The 20,263-nt window shown below is 42.2% G+C and overlaps 1 protein-coding gene across 1 annotated transcript; it reads right to left on the bottom strand.

The window, feature by feature from the left end:
- Positions 1 to 316: 316 nt before the first annotated feature.
- MYO19 (myosin XIX) lies at positions 317 to 19,804 on the bottom strand (the record flags this gene model as incomplete). Its single annotated transcript, XM_082492941.1, has 24 exons — positions 317 to 574; positions 1,538 to 1,843; positions 2,305 to 2,390; positions 2,579 to 2,708; positions 3,400 to 3,563; positions 5,447 to 5,556; positions 6,521 to 6,591; positions 7,491 to 7,598; positions 8,079 to 8,225; positions 9,105 to 9,281; positions 9,672 to 9,785; positions 11,550 to 11,671; positions 11,759 to 11,832; positions 12,175 to 12,346; positions 13,381 to 13,471; positions 13,876 to 13,952; positions 14,437 to 14,533; positions 14,746 to 14,848; positions 15,211 to 15,280; positions 15,496 to 15,628; positions 16,408 to 16,521; positions 16,755 to 16,903; positions 18,266 to 18,410; positions 19,751 to 19,804. The coding sequence occupies 24 exons, from the start codon at positions 19,802 to 19,804 to the stop codon at positions 446 to 448; spliced, it is 2,943 nt and encodes a 980-aa protein (XP_082349067.1). The 3' UTR covers positions 317 to 445.
- Between the last annotated feature and the right edge of the window lie 459 nt (positions 19,805 to 20,263).

A 20,263-nucleotide genomic window follows, 5' to 3' on the forward strand; every position in this document is an offset into this window, starting at 1 on the left:
GTTACAGCTGACTGCGGCTCGCTTCCTTGGTCGCAGTCAGAAGTGTTACGGTGTTGCTGAACGCTGGTGTTGTGCCTCCAAATGAGACTCCAGCGCACATCAGAAATGTTTGGCTGTTTTGCTCTCTCATTACCAGCCTCTTGCTTCTCCCAGGTAGTGCCAGAATTGTTCAGTTCAAGTATATAGTGCTTAAAGCACTTGATCTATTTTAATTATGTTGAGTGTTCTCATAGTACTGATACTTCCTCTAATATGTGCATGTGTGAGAGGAGGAATGCCCCCCCATGTGTTCTAAATTTGATGTATATTATATTATACGTACAATGCATCAATATAGAAAGCTCTGAGGTAACAGCAAATACAGACGCTGAGTAATTTGAAAGCAGCAGCTTGCAGACGGTCCTTCGCTGAAGGAAAAAGTACAGTATATGCAGATGGCCAAAACCTATGTTGGAAGGAGTTTTTTTCTGTCCAATAAAATCTGGTTAAATCCAGTGATGGAATAGGCATCCGTGTGGGGGCTGACGTTTGCGTAATGCAGGGGAGACTTCTTACAATGAAACTTGATTGAGCCCTAGAAGAAACAGAGGTGGAAGGGTCAGTTGATGTTTTGCCAGATTTTGAGCTAGTTTTGCTATTCAAACTAAGTAGCACTACTGAATATGAATAAGGATAGAGGAAGCCCTCCGAAGAAGTCCTAGTACAAATGGATTTAAGAGAAGTGTTTACTACAAAGGGTACCAGTGCCCTAATTTGAACTGAAATTAGCTTAAGCTCTGAAGATCTGACTGTTTCGTCAGTACTGAACTTGGTACTGCTTCTTCCTACTTCTAATAACTCTGACCAGGCACAGGCTGCATTCTTGCAAGCATAATTTTATGCAGCCTCAAAAATTTATCAACAAAAAACCCAAGCACAGGCCCAAGGGATTGGTAACCGGAGTGCAACTTCTGAGGGAAGCCAGTGTGGGTTGTGGCTTGTTTGTAGTAAATGGTATCTAAGACTATTCTGCGTGTGAGTTAGGATGAAGTACTGGAGGGTTGTTCCCCGCTTTCCACCCTGGAAGTCCTCTGTCTGAATTAGTCTGCAGTTGTCTGCACAGCGAAGTTAATACAGAATTACTGAGATACTATTAATACACCCAGTGGCTTTTCCCCAAGTGGATGCTTTTTCATGTGTTCACCTGTTGTGCAACCTGACTCCCCTAAGCAGGAAAAATACGTAGTCCATAATAGCAGAGCCCACGTGGGAACGCTCTGCTCTCCAGTTTTGAAGCAGAGCTTTGATCAGTTTTTTCCTGTGACAGAGATTAACGAGTTTTCATGCTTAGTTGAAGTCTCAACTCAGCCCTGTGTCTAGCTTGAGCTATTGATGTCAGATCCATCAATAGTCACCTGGCATGTCTTAGCCTGTGGAAAAAGGAAGACTGTAGCCTGAGAGCAGACTTCGTAGTTGCTCTGCTCAATTGCAGAGTTCGGGTTCCTGAACTCATGACAGCTTAATTGCGCCGATGACTCGATTGCGTGAAGTACATTACCTGTGGGAGAGCTCTAATGGAAGTGATGCCACAGCCAAAGAAACAGCTTTCCACCTTGTAGCAGTCGCTCTCCTGAAGTACTTTGAGGCATGCCAGCAGGGACAGGTCTCTCCGAAGTCCTGTTACAGTAACAGGTGCAGCAGCCAGGACAAGGCCAAGAGGCCAGAACTGAATTATTGCATGCAGAGGCCAAGTTGTTTCCAAAGAGCAAGGTAATTTGGCTGAGATCTTCATAGCTCCAGGACCTGAGAACGCCTTTTCTTCACCCTCATCCAATTCTGCTGCTGCTAAAGCAGCCATTTTTGCCTGATGAAGAGAAGCAGAACAACATTCTTGAACAAGATTTTCAAACGTCTTGAACAAGATTTTCAAACGTCTTGAACAAGATTTTCAAACGTCTTGAACAAGATTTTCAAACGTCTTGAACAAGATTTTCAAACGTCTTGAACAAGATTTTCAAACGTCTTGAACAAGATTTAAAATCGCAAAACTAACAGTCTAAAAAAGGGCATCTTAAAGGATAGGACACCCTTTGGGACACTTTCCCATTTTATGAAGGTAAGGAACGAGTTCATTCCACAGTCTCTACGCTGCCACCCTGCAGAAGCAGCTGTACAAGACTGGCATCCATCTTCTCTTCAGCTTGAGAAGACTTGTCTGGAGAATTGAGGGTTTTGCACAGTTGCTTGACAGAGGTAGATTCTTTCCCAAACACAAAAAAGCCTCAGTTGCTCAATTTCAATGTGTTCGTGTACCAGCGTACTTACTTTCCATTTCCTCCAGCCATGCTTAATAACATTAGCAGCCTTGCGCATCCTTTGGAAGCGATTCTTGGCTAACCAGGAGCGAGCAGCTGAAGATTTAATTAAAAGAAATCTGAGTACACAGAATCTCAGAAGCTCTTGCACACAATGTAAGAGAGATGGCACTTAAGCTTTCCCCGTGCTCAGTTAACATAACCGCTCCTGCCACCTTAAACATCCAGTGTAACTGCAAATGTTTCTTGTTATATTATGTTCACCCACACCCTTATCAAGTTACCTGCTTGGATGACAGTTGCGGACCGTCTCTCCTTCGCTAGTTTCTTCTGTTTGTATCTTCTCCAGCAACACTGAATGCAAAATGCTTTCTCATTTAACACCTCTGCTCTTCTAGCTTCAAGTTGCTCCAGCTGCATTGGGGACAGGAGCCTGCAGTTAATGCTCGAGGAGAGAGTTGTGTTCACAGCTCTTCCCTCTTCTACAGTCTCTTGGTGTTTGTCAGAAAACCAATGCACACTACAGGGTCCTAAGACTGCTGCATTAGGTTTTAGAAGTGAGAGCACTTCATTAGCGCTTATTAGATAACACGTAAAACGAAAATGTAAGTATCTGAGGGGGGAAAAGGGTGTTGTGGGGGGAAAAAGTGGACACTCCCGAAGTCACAGTAGCAGCAGGCTTAAATCTAGCTCCATTGAAGGCTTTGTATTTTTTTTCTTGCATCCTCCAGTATGCAAGCTTTGCAGAAGTGCCTTCGTCTCCTTCATCTCTGTCACAAAGAAGCTGCTGAGGCCTGTCGGAGTAGCCAAGTCTTACAGCTTTCCTTAGCTTCAGCTGACATCGTTACTGGACCTGGGAGGATACTGATGACACTAGACACGAGTGCAGCCCCTTGTCCGTTAACAACAAGGATGCCATTAAACAGAGCACTTCTGATAGTTGGATTCTGATGAGTATTTGATTTGGTTTAACAATTTGAAGGAAAATGCCAAATTCTGGGCACACTGGCATTAGCAGGCGTATTGTCTAAACCATGATGATAATCTGTGCCAGAATCCCCATTATGCAAATACGCTCTGATAGCCAAGGAAATAGCGCTCTTACCACAGAATTCGCCATAAATACTTTGGTTTTGCCGCAGTACACTGAAGTGTTTTCTGCTCTGTTCCCTGTTTGCTCAGCAGTAGTTTGTCCCCTAACAACATTCTGAAGGATCTCAAAAACAACAGAACGTGATGCTTTGTCATCATCCACCACTGCAGTCTCGCCTGGAAAGGAGCATTGAAGAGAAGGCATCACAAAACTTGGAAATCAGGACCAAGTTGTTGTCTTTACACTGAGACTTCTTGGCCATTTAGAGGGGATACGCCTACAACGCAAGGGGAGGAGGTGATGGCTGAGACATTACTAGATCTAGCTGTGGTTAAGTGAAAAATGCGACAGCATAGATTTTGCCATGGGCTAGCAACTAGAAAACCAGCTTGGTGGGTTTTAACTGGGATGTAGTTTGGGTGCTGCCTTATCACCTCTATTACAGCCTATCCATAGGTAACAAATGCTGTTTTGGGTAGATCTAGACAATGAAACAGACACACGGAGGGCTCAGCTGTTTTCACATAGCTTAAAGCATCCTACATGGAAACATTAGAAAGCAACAGCAATGCAATTCAGAATAGATTTGAGCAACTCAGTCCTAAGAAAAACTGATGAAATACCCAAAACTCAAAGCTGTTGGGAACAAAGAACAAAAAGGGAGGAATTAGGCTCATAGCCTTAATGTACTGAAGGATGCAGGAACAGAAAACAGATTCTACGCAATTCTACAGCTTTCGCAGGGCATCAGAAGCAGCTACAGGGACATGTACTAAGCGGGAGTTTATTGCAGCAATAAGAGGTTATTAAAACCATTTCTGGGACGTAGTACACAATTTTTTACATTATGAGACAAACAGGTTAGCCAGATTAATCTATTTGGAAATAGAGGTAGACTTAAATCAGACCTGTCCTTGAAAGAGATTGTGTTGTTCAAGGCAATGCTGCATGAGTTTCTGCATGCCCAATGCCGGAACTTGATGGTCTTTGTATCTTTCCGTCCTGGATACTGTTTGCTTTTCTGCTATAAATATTTCTAAGGAGATGAGAGCATTTTAAGGTACTGAAAACAAATATAAGCAATTCTTGCTTACAGGAAGACATCTGGTGACTATGATGGTGTTCATGGGGCAGGGCTGATAAGGGAACCAAAAGCTTATCCCAGTGTTTAGGAAATTGTTTTGCTTTGTTTGCAGCTTATTACCTACTAAAGATAAAAAGGACGAGTAACCTATCGCAATGAGGCATTTCAGCTAATGGGTTTATAATTGAGGGGAAAAGATATGGCGTGTAAGTAATTTTTCAGCCTGTACTTCATTATTTCACCCCATTTCCGCATGGTGAATAGATTTCCAGCCATTTTACTTATCTGAAATAGGCTGGTACTTACTGGTCCTGCTTCCCACATCTACTGGTTACTGACCAGGCCCATTGGGTGAAGATGGGATTAATCTGGGAGAGAGAAGGGGGTTGCAGCAACTTTCAGTATGAAGTGTAACCAGCTGATAAGTTCCTTCTTTCAAGGGTTCATACCAAAGCTGTTACCTTGTAGACCGGATTGTGTTTAAAAAGTCCATCCTCGCTCTTGCTTAGAAAAAAAGAATCGCATACAGAAGTTTGCAAAAGGTAGAAGAAGCAGCAGGATCCAGGTAAGGTAGAAGGTCAGTGTGTTCGGCAAGAAAACAAGGTGGGGAAAAAAAGAAAGGAAGTAGAAGGAATATAAGCAAAAAGGTAAGTGGTTTTCAAGTCTACTCAAGAACTAATTCTAAATCAGATTATACTGGGGGGGAACCCCAAACACCATCGTAACTGTGATTGTTCTATCCAAGCGGAACACAGAAAACCAGAAATAAGATGAAAGATCTGCAGACTTCTAAAAAGAGCCTGCTGTAAGCGTTAGGCAAATTAGAAACTCAAGTTGGTGATAGGTTAGAACAATATTTTGAGAATAGCGATGTCCCTAGTGCTGAATACAGTAATTGCATCCAATCTACACGATATCAGATTGGTGCAGTGATAATTTTACTTGATAGCAGAGGGATTATCTAAAGAAACGTACCTTTTTTCTCGGCAGTATGAAAGTTGCTTTTATGACACACACCGTTTTTATTGGACCCACGTGATTTTCTCAGTATTTCATAGCGCTCAGTGAAACTTTGGAAAGGGATCCTGATAGACAAATGTACAGTTAATTTTAGGTAAGTATCATTTACTATATGGTAAATAACCTATCCTTTGAGGGGGAAGGACTTGCAGAATGGCTTCAAAAATGCAGTGCATGGAATGCAAACAGACTGATGCCTGTGTAGCCACCAACATACAAGAAAGTATAGACTTTCTGAAGAAATTCAGGAGACTGCCTACTGCCCAATAACAGACGGTGACTTTTGCCTGTAGGAAAGACTGGGCAGGAATTGTGCTTGTTTATGATAACGGTGAGCTTCACCCGATCCCTGCTGAGCTGTTAAAACCATGACTAGCTCAGGCCTTGTTCCCTCCATCCTCTAAAGGTGGTCAAGAAAGCCCAGCAAGGTGACTGGCTGCGATGAGATGCATGACTTCAGGTGACTACACTCAGATGAATGCCATCTATAAATTGACTTTAATTGCTGAAAATGTTACCATGAAACCACATTAAATTAGAAAGTTTTAGTACATGATAGTCCACATCAAAACATCTCTTCCCCAACTTCTCAGACTGGAAAGGTACAGTGAGCTCTCAGACCAGAGAGGTGTGTTATAGACACATATGGACTTTTGTAGTATTGAGCATATTTAAAAAAATCCCATTGTCTTAAACACAAGTTGCACTAGCACTGCTTGTTGTGCTGCTACTGCACTTTTGGACTTGCTGAAAGAGCAGAGTTTCATTATCCAAAACACAGAACAGGAGTCCAGATTTGTGACAGGTATTTTTGTCTCCAAAACAAAAAAGAGAGGTGCTCAAATCTGCTCACTGCTTGCTTTTAAGTTTAACTCTTCAGATAGCTTTGAAAGAATCAGTAAAGTTTTGTGGGCTGAAACAGACTACAAAATATTTGGATGTCCTGCTTATAAGCTGTGCTGAATAACTAATATGCCACTAATTGCTACACAGATTACAGAAGACATTGCTCAAGAAATTCAGACTTACCTAATAGGGAAGCCCGCTGCACTGATGGTGATGGCTTCGACTATTCCACATGCCTGAAGCTGGCTGAGAACCTGAGGTGTAAATTGAGATGGTTTAGGCAACTGCTGTCTTATTCTTTGCGGAAGCTGCGTGTGCTCGGCCCAAGTGACACGCAGCTCAGCAGCCACGCCAGAACTTGCATGGTGCGCACCGCCACGCTGGCAGCTGGGTAAAGAATGGAGAGGGCGGAGAAGGGGATTATGCAGCCACTGAGCTACTGCTTTGAGTAACACCCAGAGTAGGGTCAAGGAGCGCTAACACAGAGGGACAGTCCTCGTGTGCCCTCTTTTGTGGTAGCCACATGCCATGCACTGACCAAATGCAGCAGAACACGGAAACCCAGTATTGGTACTTTAACACCACTTGCATGCAATCAGCAAATTCTCAAGAGCATTAAAATTAATGCAGCACTACTCCAGCTGCTTGGTTTTACATCAGATGAGGTTCTCTAGTTATAGCTTTAGCATCCACTGCTCTGCTCCCAAAGACATGCTTGTCAGGTGATCTCATCTAACTTGTCCTAGACTGGAGTCCAGGAGCAAGCAAAGTTTTGTTGTGGGCATTCACCACGATGATATGTGTGTGACCAGGACTGCTGAGCAGTCAGCTCCCCTTTATCGTGAGTGCTGGGATGGCAGCACCCCAAATAACCCAGGAGTACTCTGGTAAGAGAACTTCTCATACAGCAACAAGTAAGTTGCATCTGGAATAGCTGCTGCGCTTACCAGCTCCATTTTAGACAAGCATCATCAGTGATTCTGAAAGGATGTTTATCTTGGAAACACCAAAGGAGAAAAAGCTATTTCAAGGTGTGCTGTGAAAAGAGCTTTGCAAGTGACCCAAGATGATAACAGACCCGACGCAAAGCCCTGCACAACGTCTCTGGGAAGTTTCTCATTGACTCAGCGAGGAAAGGCTTTTGAAATGTTACCTCTTCTCTTTTAAAAGTCATTGCCTTGCAGTCAGCATTAGGCTTGATGCATCTGATGTAATGTGGTGTGGTGCTATTCAAAATTTGCATGAGATGTTCAAGTGAACCCTGTAGAAAACAAATACAGGATTAATTAGGGACTCCTCCTCCACAGGTAGTTTAGCTGATCAGTGGCTTTCTATAAAAACAACAAAGCCTTGCAAAAAAGCAAGGATGGCTTTAGAGACTCGGTATCAGCAGAGCTCTTCTATAAGGGCAAAGGGCAAAAAATCCACTCTGTGGATGCTTTTGTAAAATTGTTGATGGTAAATTCAGAAAGTTTCCAAAATTAGAGCAGGGCCACCAGTTGAAGCTCATCCCTTAAGAGGAACGGGTAGGAAGAAGCCTCACAAAGGCAAATGCCCAACTGTTAAAGGAAGAGGTAAAATCAGACTGAGTGAAAACTCTCAGAATCTCAGGGGTCTGAAGCTGTTTCTGTTTTACAGTTGTTTCATTTTAGTAACGTTTACTGGTCTTGGTCCAACTATACTGTTTTCTCATCTAGTTATGAGGATAGCAGTAGAAAGCAGAAACTTGAATAGGATGTACCTTGAACTTTGACACCACTGTAACGACAGCTGCTCTGTTCTGGGTTTTGATGTTATTTTGGCTCCTTTCTGTCACAGGAAATAATTTTTGAAGCAAAGCGTCCTTAGAATTCTGCAAAACATGGACCAGCTCTAGTGGAATGGGGTCCTGCAAACACAAACACGACTCATTAGTATTTGGACTTAGGCAGAAACCTGCCACCTTTGAAAATGACTAAACATTCCACATATGTAGATGGAATAGTATTTCTGATGCCAACTCTGATTTAACCACTGCAGTAGTTTCAAATCTGACTGCATACATTCACTCATAGTCAGATTCAGGAACAGAAAGTAATGTTTGGCTGAGTATTTTGCAAATCTAGTCAAATGTATCAGTGCTCCTGACACTGTTTCATTACGCAACTTAAACTAGTCGAGACTTCTAGCTCACTTAATCCCTATAGGACAGTCTGCAGCAGATATTAGAAAGTCTATTAGAAAGTCTTCCTTTTAATTAAGAGACGATATTTTATTGCATCACCTAATATAAGACTTGCCATAGTTGCTGGTGGTGTCAGAACTGACAAGGGACTCTCGTATCTGCGGACTATTTCACTTATTCCCTGATGGCACAACGAGGCCAAAACTTGAGCTTCCTGATGTTTCAGAACTTTCAGTAGTCGAGTCCGTGCCCTTGTTTCTCATAAATTTACCTATTTGGGGGGAAATGAAGCACTATATTTATGGGTATAGAAATGTCCTGGTGCCATTAACACCTCTGCCTTGTCTCAGGAATAGAATAAGCCCTGATTTGGTGATACACGGTCTACTTCATCCTCAGCAGAAAGGTCTGCTAACAAAGCATTTGCTTGTGCCAGTGATGGTTCATTAAAAATTCGACCAAGAGCATTACCCAGTTTTACATGGCCTGAAGGATTTATTTGGAGCAAGGTTTGTATATCCAATAAACATCACTGAATAAACATGTTAGTGGTGCTTTGATTTAAAGTGCTTTTGGTCTGTAAGATTTTTTGAAAACACCTACCTTATTTTTCTCCACCATTGTGGCCAGCTGATAGCAGACTTTGCCAGCATAATGTGAAATAATAAAGTTAGGCTTCTTACTAAACTTGTTTCGACTTAAACATTGGTTTTTAGACAAGGCTTTCTCAATCCGAGTTTGAAACAGGTCAGTGTTAGAGGGTCTATTCAGACGGCACTCCTGCATAACAAACAAGACAAAATTGCAGCATCTCTTATTTGTCATAAACAACTGTCTTTAAAAGCTAAACCACTTTAAATTAAGACCATAGCCATTTTACTTTTAGAGTTGCATTGAGTATGCAAGCCCTGAAATACTGGGGAAAAAAACCAAACCAAACCAAACCAAAACCCAAAAAAGTAATTAAGGCTTCATATTTGAATCAGAACATCCTGGATTAGAAAAAAATAGGAGGAAGTAGTGTCATGATTGCTCTGAAAAATAAGCTCTGCAGAAACGTTATAGCTGTCAAGTTTCCTACTAATTTAGCACTGGTGTTTTCTTTGGTGGCGTGGGACAGGCGGCAGGCAACTAGGCCAAAAGCATTTGGGGGTTTAGATCCACACTTACCTCATTCAGCAAAGAAAAAATGCCAAGAGGATTGCCCTCTATCAGATCAAGGCAGTTCTGGTTGTCCTGGTAGTTTATGAAAGACCACTGTAGTCCTTCAGCTGCATATTCTTCCTGAAGTAAGAGAGAAACCAGTTATTCTGCGGCAGAGGGCACTGCAGCTCAAATAACTGTGTGCCTTTTTGCAGTCTGATGCAGTTACTGTTTAACAAGTTAATCCCAGGCTCAGTGGGCTCATCCAGAGCTCAGCTCACGCTCATCGGCAATCTTGAGAAAAAAACCAAACAAACGAGGATATTCTAACCCAGGTAGTTTTTGAGTATGTAGCAGCAGATCCTGCTGGAACAATTTAAGTATTTGGGAGCCTCCCAGATTTATCAGCGAGAGCTGCAAGGCTGCTTTCCAGAGTAAACAAAGAGGCTACAGTCACCCTAAGCCTCTCCTGGCTGTACCGGGGTTTGCTCTGTAGGGCAAGGAACGCACAGAACTCCTTCCTTAGCTCGGGCATAGCCCTAAACCAACCCTTGTGTGCCAGACCTTACCGACTGGGCACCATTTAAAACAAAGCCTGACCCAAAAGGAAGTGGAGGAAGATATTGGTTGAAACAATTTGTACAATATTTTTGCTGAATTACAGAACAACCTGTCAGGAGTGTTTAACAAGCACGAGCTCTTGGCCAGTTATTTGAAAAGTCTCCTGGCAAAAGCTTGCTCAGCACAGCCACTAATGGCATCTAAGCGGTTTGGGACACAGCCAGATCAAGAGAGGTAAGAGGGCAGGCAGTAATTGGGAGGGGTACTATAAACAGAGGTCATGAATCAGTTTCAAGGAAAGTAATTGTGTACTTGAACTTGGTTTCCATCTTCACTGACCATTAACCCCTGGCATAATGAGGAGGGCAGGCAGGAAAAAAAAGGTTGGGCATATGAAAGCACAAATTATGGTCAGAGATACTTAACTCCCGAATAAATTGATAAAACTATGCCTTGAGGCAGGAGGTACCATCATGTTGGTGCCATAAAGAAAGTAATTTCCCAGATTCCAGTTAATGGCAAAGAGGATTGTGGTAATGTATGTGTAATGTGGAGGAATTCGATGAGGACTTAAGTACATCTACAAGGGTAGGAACCCAGGCCTGGCAGGGACTCCGTAGCTTTCAGAGCACTCAGATGAGAACTGGAATTAGCAGCGTATGACCAGTTAAGGAAGCGACTGCAATGTATTCAGCATGGTGCAAATACCTTCTCTACTGTAAAACAACACAACTCCTGTACCTCCTCATTCAAAAATAGAAGCTGATGCACAGCGTCTTTGTGTCTTTAAAGGTACCAGCATAAAAACTGGGTTTATGAAGCGGTTCTCCTGCGGCCGGCGGCCTCCAGCAGGTACCACGTGCTATGGATGTTCGGGTTGCAAGGTTCTGCTGGGCTTTCTGCCTTCACACTAAGTTCAGGTCTAGAACCTCCCCACCCATTTAGGTACTTTAAAGTTGATGAAGAGAATTAACATGGTTATAAGCAGCAGCTTCCAAGAGAATCTCAATTTAGGCTATTCTTACCTCAAGAATTTAGTTTTAAGTGTTCAGCTCTTTGAGGGAATGCACACAGTTTAACAGCCCACAGAGCCAGTGGAGCTGTGTAACAGGGAACAGGTTTCCAGTACCCAAGGAGAGGAGAGAAAGCTGTCTCATTCCACCAACTACCCCATGCTCTCCTCTTTAATAAAACCAATCTTCACCCACATCCCACTGATTTCTGTGGCATTATTTACTCGACTGAAGGTTGCAATCTCATCAGAAGCACAGAAATACAATTAAAGAGACAAAAGATGCTGTTTTAAAATCAGATATTTAACATTTGGTCTTCATAGAGTATTACCTGTTGTGCCTTCAGATAGTGTGCTACAAAGTGCTGCTGCAGTTTCTCATTGGCATAGTTAATACAAAGCTGTTCCAAGTTGTTTTCGGGGAAGGCTTCAAAACCATAAACATCCAACAAACCTAGGAGGAATACAGGAAGACTTTGGTCTAGGAGTAGCTCGAAGGACCTACGGTTACCCAGTCAAACCTGGGAAGAATAAACCATACCTATGAAGCTGGTCCACCCTGACGGATCTCCGTAGATGCTTTCATTTATGACCAAAACGAGCCATTCAAACAATCTGCAGACAACGACAACTGGATTAGTTGGAAGTGCTTGCTTAGAACCACCAGAGTAGTGTTCCTTTACTGCTGTTTTTACCAATATCACATTGAAGAAACAAAAAATTATGACGTGCTGCCTGCTGACATGAAACAGCAGTTCTCAGAAGGTGTCTCTATTAGATACTGCAGCTGTGTCATTGTCTACACAGGAATCAAAGGTGTGTGGAGCAGGAAAAGGAGGGTTACACTGTTACGGAGTCCAAGCAGAAAGCCAAGGAAAGTAAAGCTCTCTGCCCTCTCTATTCCCTCACAAAAAAGTTACAGGGATTAGCACAGCAGCCTGGCCCAGGCGTCCTTACTTAGCGTAGATCACTTTGGCAAGGCAGTCCCTCCTAGTCTCACATTCAGCTCTGGAGCAAGGCTTCTTGAAGACTTGTTGTTGTTTTCCAGCAGTTATTGTTCGAATTCTTAATGATTCCAGTAGTTCCTCAACCGGTATCTTCAGCAAATCTCCAACGGTCTTCGCAAAATCTTGTTCAGAAAAAAAATATTGCAAGGTTATCTGGAGCGTCAAATGAATGCAGCCACTTTAAAGTTATGGAAGGTCTAGAGATAGTATAGAAAAATGGCACTTCCATGAACTCACCAACTTAAATGTGGATTTTGGATCTTTTTACCCAAACCTGGGAAAAATTTTGAAAGACCAGACTCTTAATTTGGATGTAGACTACCCCTAGAATTTCAGGCACTGTATTTAAAATGAAACAACAATACCAAAAAAAGTCTGAAGTTTGCCACATGGAAGCAGCTATTTTAGAGAGTTCTTTCTAGGTACATCTTTGTTACTTTTTCACCTTATTTGAGCAGAGATGTCTGAATCCAGATAGACAAATCAAACAGTCATGACCAGAAGAAAACAGGGATTTGAGGGACAGTAGGGAAATGTAGAAGAATGAGTATTTGCTAACAAAGCATTTAAGATCTTGCTAACCTGAGCTGTATGCAAAACTATTTGAATATTAAGTAGTGTGAATTCAGAACATGTGAAGTAACAGTAGGAAACTTCACTATTCAGGACAGTGGTTTAGTTCTGAAGGAAAACTAGATCCAGAAACCTCCTACAGACGTGCAGAACAACCTATGTTCTATGCTGCAATTTAACAGATTTGCTGTAACTAAGTTTTAGTCATTATCGTGAAAATGTCAAAGCTTTAATTTTAAAAGCCCTGCGCTCCACTCTGGGTCAGATTTCTGGAAGTCTTGCGAGGTCATCGTAAGATTACAATCAAGAGTAACAGTTCTGCCAATAATCCTTCTGAAACGACTGTCTAATGTTGGAGTTGCCTTGACCTGTAACAGAAGGATATTATCTCTCAGAGCAGGGGAGCATTAGGTCTTTGTTTGTTCAGTACTTTGAAACAGTGAAGTACTGAACAAAAACACACTTAAATTTTGGGTTGCCCATGACCTTGATAGTCTCCTATCATGCAGAAGAGCATAGTAATCCTTTCCATTGGGCATCTGCACTAAGATAACAAGACTCCCTGGAGCATGGCATGCCTCACCTTTGGCTTTGTCTTCTAGTTCACAAGGCTGAGATTCATCCACCGGATTAGAGAACTGAATGTTCCCAAGATGGAGAAGGCCTGACAATACCTGAAATATAATCATTCATTGAGTTTTCTACAACAGAGCTCCCCTCTAAGGCAGTGTCCTCTTAGCCTTCCCTTAGTCACATGAACGCTACAAGTCAAAACATTTCTGCACAAAAAAAAAAAACCAAAACAAAACCAAAGCAAGCTGATTCCAAGCTTCTATGTTAATTCCTAATGCTGCAATTACTGAAGGAAAACTGAAGTTCACAGGTGCAGGCTTTTAGTTAAGAACTAATATTTGGTTACGCAACCTAATGTGTAGCTGCCGGCCCTCCAGTCAGGGGTACCAAACCACCCATGCTCTATACATTGCTACAGATTTACTTCTGCAGAAATCCCACACTAAAAAGACATTCCAAACAGCAGCAGCCGCCTCATGGTGACCATGCTTTCTTTGTATCTGACCTTGAAAATATTGTTCTGCGTGGAGCGATCAATGCCCAAGTGAAACATTGCATCTCTGGTCACCTCGAAGCAGTCCTCTGAAAAGCCAAAGAGGTGCTATTTAAAAGAAAGCCATGCACACAAACACAGGCAAGCAGGACACTCTACACCACGTCCAGTTTAGCTGGAATCGTCAAAGGAGATCAAGGGAGCCAGATGCTGTTTTGGTAAATCCCAGAGAACAAGCTGGAGAACCAAGTCATTGACTTCATACTGACTCTGCGGGGCTCTGAAGTTAGGCAGCAGGTTGCTGAAGCACATCCAAAAACAAGACAGTTTCTAAACATAGCTACAGAGAGATGCAAATTCGCCCGGCCAAAACCCCCTGTTTTAAGCCAGGTGAAAACTCTTAATAGCGCAAACTGAAACTTAAAAAGAATCACATTAACGCAGGTGGCTTTGCAAATTGTCTGCTGGTCACCAACCTGGGTCATGGGATTTAATCGGCCAGACACATTTTTGCCTGCCTTCGTTTAAAGTCAGAGCCGTTATTAATGGACAGTCTGTGAAAGTAATCTTTACCATCTAAGTTTCTTTCAGAATTTGGCAGCCAGCGGTAGTCAGCCCCTTCTGGAAGGTTCCATTCCAGCCTCTCCTCTGCAGTGGCACCTTTTGTGATCTGGAGACAGTAAACAAAGTAACGACTGAATTTTGCCTTTGGTATGTACATCTCACAGACAATGCAGAATAACGGACTGGGAGCACGGTTTACTTAGGAAGCATGGCAGACAGGAAAACTGTTACATATTAAAAGTTGCAACTGTGCTAAATCTGGTGATTTCAGCCCCACCGTTTGTCAGAAATATCTAGCAAAATTAACTGAAGGCAAACCTGATAAAAAATGTGAAAGTTTCTTTCATTGGGGGCCTGATAGGCAACTCTGGTTTTCTCCAAAAGGAAAGTCTGAATGGAAGCACTACTCAGATGGTGGAATCTAGAGGGGAAAAAAAGCAAAGATTTCAATAAACCTTTTTCACAGAATCTGACAGGTGGTGTGTTGTTACAATACCGACTGACAATGAATTCTTTACAGTTCATCTTTAGTTTTGTGCGAGCTTAATGTAATATTTTATTCTGAGTTCTTAACTGTATCTCTGTGTTTCCATTGCTCTCTTTTAGAGATCAGGGTGAGAGCTTGCAGGAAAAAAAAAGAAATAATAATAATAATGCAAGCTGCCAGCAAACCAAAATACATTCTAAAGACAGATAAAATATTCTATGGCAGACTTCAGAAATAGGCTTGTAAAGATTTAAAGGAACAAGACAACAGATAGGTTTTTACACAGTAATTATTACCTGTCTAACTGAAGCTGGATATATTTTCCAAAACGGCTACTGTTGTTATTCCGCAGGGTACATGCATTTCCTGTGAAATTGCCAGTGACAGATACAGCATAATCAGAGTGGTTCCACTCTTCCGTGTTGGACATACACATATTGAGGGTGATCTGTACTTAGCTCCAGTATTTGAAGAGTTTGTCTTTTAAGGAGAGGGCCAAGAGCTAGCTTAGACGTGTATTAATAAAGAAAATTCCCACAGTGGCCACTACTTCTTTTTGCTGTTAAAAAAGCTTCATTTACCAAATGCTTCCATGACAGGGTTGGAATCCAACACTCTCTTCTCTATCCTTTCCACAGTTTCATTGCCTTTGGGAGAGATAACTGAAGCAGCAACAGAAGCATAGAATTTCATAAGGCAGCGAGATGTCCAGGTCTGCAAGACAGAGGCTTGACAATAGGTCTTTGTTTTCACCATGTTGTTAGTTATGTCAGTTAGTGAAACAGTGCTAGCTTCTGAAAACACAGCATGCAGCTGGTGATGATTCTACAGAGAGTAATTGTGTCAGGTTTATAGCTCTAGTTCAGTGGAAACTTTTTGTGCATGTGCTTACATGCAACAGACACACATTTAAATGCTATTGGAGTCAGGAGTGCTTTGCTGAATGGCAGTTTTATCAAGATGTAACCATCTGGAAGCTCACCTAGAATTAACAGCTAGTATCTTAAGGTGAACTGAATATAAATGGACTTTGAGTCATTAACACTCAGCAAATAATTTTGTTCTCAGGCTTAAAAATATCCTCCATATCTTCCTGAATAGGGACGGATGATCACAGAAGGGCCTAGGATCGGATCTGAACTCTCTGCTGCTTCTAAGTCTCTACAGAGCGTTTGCTGAGACCCACGCTAGCTCCCCATCAGACTAGGCTGAGACTCAGGGGCAATTCCTGTTGAATGATGCAAACCTATCTCTCCCAGAAACTACAGATGTCACCTAAAGAGCAGCTATATTAAGTAGAATCTATTTAACTGCAGCAATCACTTAATGCTTTCCGCATATTTCAAGAGAGTCTTGCTGGAGCAGACTGCCTATGTGCTCTGTCAGAATTTTTTTTCTTCATCTTTACTTGTTCACTGAAACACTGTGCACAACAAATCACGAGCAAATCTCAAGACTTAAGAGCAATGTAAAAAAAAAAAAAATCTCCTTACCTTCCCAGCACCACTTTCTCCACTAACAATTATAGACTGGTTTACAGGGTCTATCTGGCTTTGGACATTTCTGTAGGTTTGTTCAGCCACTACAAAGATGTGAGGTTTTAAATCCTGGCAGTAAAAGAGAATATTCATATTGAAGAGAACAGTAATTACACAGTTCAAGAGCAATGAACAGCAAAGGTCTTCTCACATATATCTGAAAACAGTACTGCTCCTTTAACAGAACTCGTATTTCACTAGAAATGGGGTTTATCCTTTAGGATTATTTTGCTCATATACATTTTGAAGAACTTGACATCTGGGTTCTGCAGAAGGACAGTTATTTCAAATATAAGGATTACCTGAGGACGAAGTGCAACATGGTACTCTCTCATAAGCTCAGGTGAATAGAGGCAGGCGACAGGCTGAAATGGATTTAAAGCCACCAGGCTGCAGCCAGCATTTGTATAAAACAAGTTCACAGCGTATCTTGCTTGAAGACATTTCAGAACTGAAAGGCACACCTTCTGTTAGCATCTTTTGAAACCTGTATCTGACTCTTCCTGTTCCTGTTTGTAACAAAAATCTTCAGATATGTTACCTATTAGGTTTAACAGAGAATGAGGTCATCAAGGGAGTGATATAGTTCTAATATACTGTCCTGGTTTCAGCTGGGAGAGAGTTACTTTTCTTCAGAGCAGGTAGTACGGGGCTATGTTTTAGGTTTGTGCTGGAAAGAGTGTTGATAACAGAGATGTTTTCGTTATTGCTGAGCAGTGCTCACACAGAGTCAAGGCCTTTTCTGCTCCTCACCCCATCCTGCCAGCGGTGGGCTGGGGGGGCACAAAGCTGAAAGGGGACACAGCTGGGACAGCTGACCCCGACTGACCGCAGGGATGTCCCACACCGTGTGACATCGTGCTCAGTAGGTAAAGCTGGGGAAGAAGAAGGAAGGGGGAGATATTCGGAGCGATGGCATTTGTCTTCCCAAGTCACCGTTAGGCGTGATGGAGCCCGGCTGTCCTGGGCATGGCTGAACACCACCTGCCCATGGGGAGCAGGGAATTAATTCCTTGTTTTGCTTTGCTTGCACGTGCAGCTTTTGCTCTACCTATTAAACGCTCTTTGTCTCAACCCATGAGTTTTCTCACTTTTGCCCTTCCGATTCTCTCCCCTACCCCAACTGGGCGGAGTGAGCAAGCAGCTGCGTGGTGCTTAGCTCTGGCTGGGGTTAAACCGTGACATATACATAACAATGTCTTTAAGAGTCGTCCTTATTTTTAAAAATGTTAAGGGATCTGCTAACTATTCCACTCAATAAATCCTGTGATTTTATGAGGTTTCATATAGTCCGTCCTAGAAAGCAAATCCGTTCATTTGCAAATAGAGGCAAGAATTCCCCACCCACACTAGGAACAGGCCTTAGCTTCTCTTAACAGCACGATCTTTAAAAGTCGAGTGAGGAATTTACTTTTCAAAGCCAATTTCATGGATATATTTTGAATCTAAGTCAGAGCCTTGTTTTCTGATGTGTTCATATAAAACCCAAACTGCAATCACAAAGTCATGCAGGGGTCCTTCAATAGCATTAACGCTCAAGCACACCCTGGCTACCTCAACCAACAATACAAATGTGAGTTCTGCACGCAGAGCTTGATAAGAGATCAGCATGGCTAAACCTACAGTAAAAGTATTTTGAAAAAATTTTCAACCAAGCCAAATGTGACTTTCTAAGGCTTTGAATAGGTTTTAATAGGCTTTGAATCTTTAACTACTATGTTTGTGGCACTATTAATGTGATGAGAACAGTAACTACCATATATTAGCCGTCAGGGAAAGTGACTCCTCTGGAGACGGTCCCTTGGTTGCTCACCTGTTGCAGTTGTCACCGGATTAACTTTTGTGAGGTCATCAAAAAGATGCAGTTTCTCTTCATCACTGAGGAACGCTCTCACTTCTTCTTCAAATGATTCACTGAGGTCATTCTGGAGGATAGAATCTTCTTTTTGGCCATTTTCCTGGAGAGAATGTCAGATCAGCGCCAAAGGCTGAATATAGCTGGACTTTCACCTCATCCACTATAGTTTATAGCTCTCCTACTGCTTTCATGTAACACAAGTTCAGTCTCAGCAGGAGTTATAACTTACTACGTTTGGGCTACTCTTTCTCCCAGTTGCCCTCCCCCTGCATCAGTGGTTCCCATGGGGTGCTCTGTTTTTACAAAGGTATTATCTAGCGTGTGAGAGATGGCAGACTGGCAACACGGTCTGTAAACTGAGTTCATTGCTGGTAATTCTGGCTGTAAGCAAAGGCACTTGGAAAGAATGTGTCCTTAGACTCACACTGCCTGGCACTTGCAATTTTGCAGGTCGTTCAGCACAAGCACATCAATACAGTGTTCTTAACCAGCATATTTCTAAGCCCATGAATGTCATGCATTCAGTGCAACCACTGCCTTGGGCGGAGGGAAGCAGGAAGGACTGGCGGCAGAGGCTAAGGTAGAGCTGAAAGCTACTGTGGTCCAACACAAATGCAGCTTTCCTAGCAGAGACTTTGATTTTTAGAGCAGAGATTGAGGGCCCCAAGAGTAAAGTTGCAGAGTGCACACATTACAGCCAGGGGAAAGAAATGGTGGTGTTATAAGAGCTGGCCTGCATTAGGTGAAGATTTGTCCCCTTTGAATCACTTAAAGTATTTAAATCTTAGCCTCTGGGCTCCCGCGTCCTTGACAATATTAGTTGGAAGGACACATTTGTTGTACAAAGGTAATGGAAAACTTAGCCAGAAGAGAGATTTCAGGTCGTCTTTGTCATTTCTGGGGGGAAGGAGAGAGGAGCTATAAGGGAAAATGAAGAAGGGAAAAGATGCCCGTCCTGATTTTTGCTTTCTGGATATTCCTTTTGTGTTCCCTTTCTCCGTGACAGAAACTCCTTCAAAGTAATCCTACTCATTTGTATTTAGTAGCATAAATCTGCAATTCCTTAGAAGTTAACCAAGTCAATGAACAGTACCACCTTGTTTATACAGTAAAAGTGCTAAATTTGTTAGCAGCATTCCCACTACGTGAGCTAATCTCACGAATAAACAGGAAAATATACTGTAAAACCCCATTAACACATTTCTAAAAAAAATTTAAAAGCTACAATAATATACTCATTTAGGAGCATTATTATCTTTTGCAGACAGCATAAGTAGTTCATTTCCAGTAATACAAAATTGTGCACAGCGAGAGAAAAAAAAAAAGCTTAGGAACGCAGTTAAGCATTGCCATCTAAGTGATTTATGTTATTCTACTCTGAATGAAGGTTAAGAAGCTTGCTGCCTTCACAGAGAACAGAAACGCACAATTATGAAATACTTTGCGGACAAGATGATTTTCTGCCAATGGCCCATTCTCCCTGTGCCCTCCCATGTGTTCGCTCTATTACGTGGCACCAGCTGAGTTCTTAAGTCCACTGTGCAGCTGATGTTGCAAGACCTGAGAAAGGGCTTATTTTTTGCTCGCCTGCACCCCCTTGCTTAACACAGCTTTATTTGAGAAGAGATGGTGACCGTGGTATTTTCAAAACAATATTTGAAAATACAGTAATTTCTGATACCTACACTGCATAGCTCATGTACCCATCAATTTTACTGAAAAATTACCCTTAAGGATGTGCTTGTTACATGAATTAACACCTGCCCCGTTAAAGCCAATGGCATAACAAAAATCACTAGCTGGTGTTAGTAACACCGCTCAAAACCACACAGTTAATAGGTCCAGTCAATTCATGAGGTAGGGTTGAATATACATTAGCAGTTACCTAATCTTGACTGCATGAGCCAAGAATTCTTTCCTGGCAGTAAAATTTAATTAGCACACGCAGTTCCT

Source organism: Vanellus vanellus (genome assembly GCF_965231255.1).
Source record: "Vanellus vanellus genome assembly, chromosome: 19".
Lineage (NCBI taxonomy): Eukaryota > Metazoa > Chordata > Aves > Charadriiformes > Charadriidae > Vanellus > Vanellus vanellus.